Genomic DNA, 7371 nt, shown 5'->3' with positions numbered 1-7371 from the left:
TTGGTGGTTGCTAGGCAGTTGCTAGGGTATTCTTGATGGTTGCTAGGGCATTGCTAGGTGGTTGCTATGGTGTTGCTAGGCAGTTGCTATGGTATTCTGGGTGGATGCTAGGGCGTTGCTAGGCAGTTGCTAGGGTGTTCTGGGTGGTTGCTAGGCGTTCTGGGTGGTTACTAGGCAGTTGCTAGGTGTTCTGGGTGGTTGCTAGGCAGTTGCTAGGGTGTTCTGGGTGGTTGCTAGAGTTTTTTGGTGGTTACTATAGCATTTCTAGACGTTGCTAGGGTGTTCAGGGTGGTTGCTAAGGTATTTTTGGTAGTTGCTATGGTGTTACTAGGTGGTTGGTAGTTGTCAAATATGGTTACTATGGAGTTTTTATAGAGTTCTTAAAATCTTTAATAACGAGTTCCTTCAGTACGGCACTCGGCCTGCGGCCTCGTGCCTATGGCCGAATACAGAGCCATAGAGAGAGAGAGTTGCGACACTCTTTGATGTCGCCGCTATGGCTGTCACGTGGTTCATGTAAGCCCCAATAGTTCCAAAACGCACGCTGGCTGTCATGTTCTTCTATGGGACAGACAGCAGCGATTGCATTATTGAACGGTAAATATAAAATAAAACACACACCCAAGTACTTTTTCAGCTGTTATTGCATTATTGCATTTTGTTAATGTCAGTTTTGCATTTGGAGATAAGTTTTAAGCTATATTTTTGGAGGGAAAAGCTTAGTGTTCATGTTCGCATGGGTAGTAGCACTGGCTTTAGCGGCTCTAACTTAACTTTTCCATATCATTCATCTGATGATGGACGTCTCATGATATTTATTTTAGCACAACTGGGCTGTATTAGGCTATTGATTCCCGTGATTTTGCTTATAAATTTTGATTCAGCCATTAGTCTACCTTCGTGATCACGCAAGCGGTCTGCCGTGGCGGTCCGTTCAGAATTCGCTTAGAAGCTAGCTCACTTCTTCTGATGAAAGTGGCCACCCCCAGGACCACAACGTGAAACATGATCATGTTAAGACTAAGAATATTATTTTAAGATTAAGGCCATACACATTATCAAAACTATAACAGATTAAAAACGAATTTAAGCATGGCTGATACAAATGAAGGTTTTCAAATAAAATATTTTTTATTAAACAATGACAGACAACAAAAATGTGTGCTTGTGTGTGTGAACAAGAAAAACAAAAACCAGGGGCAGGTGATCCATGAAACAGACAGGACTGGTGATGGCCATAACAATCCTAAAGGTCCAGCATTGTTCTCACAAGCCGCTTCACTCAAGACAATAATAACATAATGAAAAGTTAGTATATCCCAAAAAATTAAATTAAATAAAAGTTGCTATAAAGGTGGTAGCGATTCATTACCGAACTCTTAGCTGACAAAGTCGCGCTAGCTAGCAGGCAGTGCTTGAAAATTGGTTGAAACAACCAACATAAAATATAAATAATTACGCTGTGCATGTACAAATGAAGACCAGTATAAGCATCGCAAAGGGCCTCTGATACAATATAGACAGTTGACAATTCAAAAGAGGTCGATATTTCGGCAACTTAACTCTGGAACAACTCGACGCGCAGCAATGTAAGTGAATGGTGTCCAACGCCCAAATGACAGTGTTTGGAACTATTCCGATCTTCATATCCCGGAAGTAGGCGGTTAAAAGCGCCGCCATTAATTACAACGGCGGTCTATGGGAGTGTCGCAACTCTCTCTCTCTATGGCTCTGGCCGAATAGGCACAAGCATGGAGCAATATCGCAAGGCTACGAGTGTGATATTGCTTTAAAAAATGTAAAAAAAATGTTTTTATATTATTTATTGGTTTAGGGTGGTTGCTAGGGAGCTCAGAGTGGTTGCTAGGGTGCTGTAACTGGTTGCTAGGGTGTGGCTATGAATATTTTAGGCCATTACTTATTGGCTGGTTGATAATATAAATCCTCTGAGGGAGAGAGAGAGGGAGAGAAACGCAGGGGTGTCAGGCCCTTTGGAGTGGTGTGTGTGAAAACGGCAGTTGGGATTCAAATGTTTTTAGAACTCCCCATGTAAAGTCAATGGGACTTTTTTGGCCGCTTTTTCGTCCGCTGTGCGAACATCGTACACCCGATCGCTTAGAAAAGATATAGCACACCTCTCCTCAATGAGCCGCTCGATTTGACACAAACGGTGCGGGGCGCATTACGCGCCAAACTTTTGGCAGAATAATAATAATAAGAAGAAGAATAACTAGATGCGAAAGTTCGTCGAGACAAACTTTAAGTTGGCTTGAGAAAGTTTGGAGCAGAACGTTTTTTTGCTAGGCGGTTGCTTGGATGTTATGGGTGGTTGCTATGGTGTTGCTAGGGTATTTTGGGCGGTTGCTAGGGTGTTCTGGGTGGTTGCTAGGTGGTTGCTAAGGTGTCCTGGGTCGTTGCTAGGGTCTTTTGGGTGGTTGCTAGGGTGTTATAGGTGGTTGCTAGGTGGTTGCTAGGGTATTCTGGGTGTTTGCTAGGTTGTTGCTAGGGTGTTTTGGGCGGTTGCTAGGATATTTCTGGTGGTTGCTAGGGTCTTTTGGGTGGTTGCTAGGCGGTTGCTAGGGTATTTTGGGTGGTTGCTAGGGTGTTGCTAGTATATTTTGTGTGGTTGCTAGGGTCTTTTGTGGGGTTGCTAGGCGGTTGCTAGGGTATTTTGGGTGGTTGCTAAGGTGTTTTGGGTGGTTGCTAGGGTATTCTGGGTGGTTGCAAGGCGGTTGCTTTTGGGTGGTTGCTAGGCGGTTGCTAGGGTATTTTGTGTGGTTGCTAGGGTGTTCTGGGTGGTTGCTATGGTGTTGCTAGGCGGTTGCTAAGGTATTCTGGGTGGTTGCTAGGTGGTTGCTAGGGTGTTCTGGGTGGTTGCTAGGGTATTGTGGGTGGTTGCTAGGCGGTTGCTAGGGTGTTCTGGGTGGTTGCTAGGGTATTCTGGGTGGTTGTAGGCGGTTGCTAGGATATTTTGGGTGGTTGCTAGGGTCTTTTGGGTGGTTGCAAGGCGGTTGCTAGGGTGTTCTGGGTGGTTGCTAGGGTCTTTTGGGTGGTTGCTAGGCGGTTGCTAGGATATTTTGGGTGGTTGCTAGGGTCTTTTGGGTGGTTGCTAGGTGGTTGCTAGGGTATTTTGGGTGGTTGCTAGGGTGTTGCTAGTATATTTTGTGTGGTTGCTAGGGTCTTTTGTGTGGTTGCTAGGCAGTTGCTAGGGTATTCTGGGTGGTTGCTAGGGTATTTTGGGTGGTTTCTAGGGTCTTTTGGGTGGTTGCTAGGCGGTTGCAAGGATATTTTGGGTGGTTGCTAGGGTATTTTGGGTGGTTACTAGGGTGGTTGCTAGGCGGTTGCTAGGGTGTTCTGGGTGGTTGCTATGGTGTTGCTAGGCGGTTGCTAAGGTATTCTGGGTGGTTGCTAGGCGGTTGCTAGGGTATTCTGGGTGGTTGCTAGGCTGTTTTGGGTGGTTGCTAGGGTATTCTGGGTGGTTGCTAGGCAGTTGCTAGGATATTTTGGGTGGTTGCTAGGCGGTTGCTAGGCGGTTGCTAGGGTATTTTGGGTGGTTGCTAAGGTGTTTTGGAGTTTATGACAGATAGATAGATAAATAAGTTAGATAGATACACACGCACACACACACACACACACACACTAGCTCACACACTAAGACACACACACACGCACACTCAAGAGTTTATGAGTTTAGAGTTTATAAGTTTAAACACACACAAACAAGTAGACACGCAGACACGCTCACTAACTCTCTCACACACACACACACACACACACACACACACACACACACACACACACACACACACACACACACACACACACACACACACACACACACACACACACACACATACGCACAGACACACGCACATACGCACAGACACAGACTAACTCACACACACAGACACACACACACACAGACACACACGCAGACACGCTCACTAACACACACACACACACACACACACGCTCACTAACTCTCACACACACACTAACTCGATCACACACACACAGACACGCTCACTAACTCTCACACACACACTAATTCGATCACACACACACACGCACAGACACTCGATCACACAGACACGCTCACTCACTCACTCACTCACTCACTCACTCACTCACACACACACACACACACACACACACACACACACACACACACACACACACACACACACAGACACGCTCACTCACACATACAGACACACACACACACACACACACACAGACACGCTCACGCTGCCTGTATGATGTGTCCCAGTGATGTGGTGTAGATGGAGAAGAGGAGGGGACCAAGAACTGAACCCTGGGGAACCCCTGTGGTCAGCTGATGTGCTCTGGATACCTCACCTCTCCATGCGACCTTGAAGGACCTACCTGTGAGATAGGACTCAAACCAGTGGAGTGAAGTTCCTGTGATGCCCAGTGATGAGAGGGTGGACAGAAGGATCTGATGATTCACCGTGTCGAAGGCAGCAGACAGATCCAGGAGAATGAGGACTGAAGATTTGGAAGCAGCTTTTGCGATCCGTAGGGCTTCTGTGACTGACAGTAATGCAGTCTCAGTTGAATATCCTTTCTTGAAGCCAGATTGGTTGACATCCAGCTGGTTGTTTAGAGACAAGAAGGATGTTAGTTGGTTGAAGACAGCTCTTTCAAGTGTCTTCGCAATGAATGGTAGGAGAGAGATAGGTCTGTAATTCTCTACAAATGATGTGTTTAGCGTTGGTTTTTTGAGCAGTGGAGTAACCCGAGCCTGCTTGAATGCTGTAGGGAAGGTGCCAGTGTGGAGGGATGAGTTGATGATGTGTGTGAGTGATGGTAGAAGTGTGGGAGAGATGGCTTGTAGAAGGTGTGAGGGGATGGGGTCAAGCGGGCAGTTGGTAGGGTGACTGGAGAGGAGAAGTGTAGATACTTCTTCCTCGGTTAGCGAAGAAAAAGAGGACAGAGGGGTATTGGCTGTGGAAGGGGTCGGTCTGGGTTCCTGTGTGTGTGGAGCTGAGAACTGACTGCTGATAGCTGTTGTTTTGTTGGTGAAGGTCGCAAAATCGTCAGCAGTTAAGGAGGAGGCCGGAGGTGGTGGAGGTGGACAGAGGAGAGAGTTGAATGTCTTGAAGAGTAATCGTGTGTTGGAGGAGCTGTTGATCTTGTTGTGGAAGTATGAAGATTTTGCAGCATGAACATCAACAGAAAAGGAGGAGAGGAGAGATTGATACATACTCAGGTCAGATGCGTCTTTTGATTTGTGCCATTTCCTCTCCGCTGCCCTGAGTTCGGTCCGGTGTTCCCGAAGAACCTCAGATAACCAGGGGTTAGAGGGAGTAGCGCGTGCTGGCCTGGAGGAGAGAGGGCAGATAATGTCTAGAGAAGAGATTAGAGTGGAGCATAAGGTGTCCGTTGCGGTATTCACATCCAGAGATGAGAATTGTGAGGGTGGGGGAAGAGAGGATGACACGGCAGAGGAAAGATGGGAGGGGGAAAGTGAGCGCAGGTTTCGTCTGAAAGTGACTGGTGGTGGGGGTGGTGGTGCAGGGGTAGAGAGTTGTAGACTGAAAGTAATGAGGAAATGATCTGAAACGTGGAGAGGTGTCACCAGGATGTTTTCTGTGGTGCAGTTGCGTGTGTAAACCAGGTCCAGTTGGTTGCCTGATTTGTGAGTAGCTGTGGTGATGAGTCGTTTGAGATCGAAAGAGGCTAGGAGAGAGGTGAAGTCTGTTGCATGTGGCTTTTCGAGATGAATGTTGAAGTCACCGAAGACTAGAAGTGGGGTGCCGTCCTCAGGGAAAGTGGACAGCAGCACATCCAGCTCATCTACAAAGTTACCCAGCTGACCTGGGGGGCGATAGATGACTACAATATGGATTTTAATGGGAGTTGTAAGTGTAATAGCATGATATTCAAATGAGTTGTTGTTGCATAGAGAAGAGAGCGTGGAGTATTTGCAATTGTTAGAAACGAGAAGCCCTGTACCCCCACCTCTCCCAGACTGGCGAGGGGAGTGGGAGAAGGAGAAATTGCTAGAGAGAGCAGCAGGGGTTGCTGAGTCTTCTGGACGAATCCAGGTCTCAGTCAGCCCCAAGATACTAAGAGTAGAATGAGATGCAAAGGCTGGAATGAAGTCAGCTTTATTGACTGCTGACTGACAATTCCATAGACCCACGGAAAGAGAGAGAGGAGTATGTGAGGATGTGAGGATGGGACGCAGATTGGCAGTATTGCGCTGTCTATTGTGCGTGATGAAAGGACAGTGCCGAGAGATAACAGGAATGTATTGAAAGCACATGTTGATTAAGGTGAACAATAAGGTAAGTAGAGGGAAGAGAAAGGGAAGAGGAGATACTTAAGTGCCTTTGTGGTGTCCTTGCTCGGTGGAGTCGCGCAGGTAGAGTCGCTGGTCTTTTCCCGAGTCGGTCTTCACACGAGGAGGCTGAACACGAGAGCTGAACGCTTCCGCTGACGCTTCCGCGACAGCGCGCAAATTACACAGATATACGGATAATGCTTTCACCGCTTGAGTGAGTACAGCTGTTTCGGTCGGGCAATTAAGTGTAAATAACGTGAAAATGTGGCAATTCCAAACTGCTAGGAGCAAAGGCTTAAGTGCAAATGTAACAATAATTTTAATTTTCACTCGCGGCTGTTGTTAATTGTGCCAACGCGTCTCTCTTGACTAAAATACAACACTGAAATAACAGGGGAACAGAGTATTCTGGCAAAAACACTTGCGCGTTCTTGCTGTGCCTCTAGTATGCTTGTCGCTGACACACATGCACACTCAAGAGTTTATGAGTTTAGAGTTTATAAGTGTATAAATTGATGAGTTTATAAGTGTTCGAGTTTTTGAGTTTAGAGTTTATAAGCTCAGCGCCGCGCCACGTCTAGGACAACTGTCACCTGGAAATCCGATAACATCAGCAATTTTCTGATTTCTGTAAATAAATATAAAACTAAATGTATATTGCAGCACAGGGTGAAGTCCGTATATACATTAACTATGATTTGAGACACACACATGTAAATTTTATATAAAACTATGTAAATGGCGCTCTGTGGCGCGGCAGGATTTTGAACACGGTCCTGAGCCGCCGCGGACAGACGCCGAAAGGCGCCGCCAGTGTGTGTACTCTCATAGAGAATAGTGTGTTCGAATTTAAAAGACGTGGCGCTGCGCGGCACGCCGCCGAGCTGCACGTCCGGTGTGCGACCCCCTTAAGAGTTCATAAGTCTATGAATTCATGAGTTTATTAGTTAATTAGTTATTAAGTTGGCTTGAGAAAGCCAACTTACTGATATTGTACTTAAACTTATTAAGTTGGCTTGAGAAAGCCAACTTACTGATATTGTACTTAAACTTATTAAGTT

At 46.4% G+C, this 7371-nt stretch overlaps 1 protein-coding gene across 1 annotated transcript; it reads right to left on the bottom strand.

Annotated features, from left to right (window-relative positions):
• Positions 1-4243: 4243 nt before the first annotated feature.
• LOC309485634 (uncharacterized protein) lies at positions 4244-6767 on the bottom strand (the record flags this gene model as incomplete). The annotated part of the gene is made up of 2 exons (XM_082152566.1): positions 6694-6767; positions 4244-6534 (listed from the first exon to the last, which is right to left on the bottom strand). Exon 2 carries the CDS (start codon positions 6290-6292, stop codon positions 4244-4246), a length of 2049 nt encoding a protein of 682 aa, XP_082008692.1. The 5' UTR covers positions 6293-6534; positions 6694-6767.
• Between the last annotated feature and the right edge of the window lie 604 nt (positions 6768-7371).

The sequence above is a fragment of the Leuciscus leuciscus genome, assembly GCF_965113295.1.
Source record: "Leuciscus leuciscus genome assembly, chromosome: 21".
NCBI classification, from domain to species: domain Eukaryota; kingdom Metazoa; phylum Chordata; class Actinopteri; order Cypriniformes; family Leuciscidae; genus Leuciscus; species Leuciscus leuciscus.
This window is presented reverse-complemented; position numbering and strand designations above follow the sequence as displayed.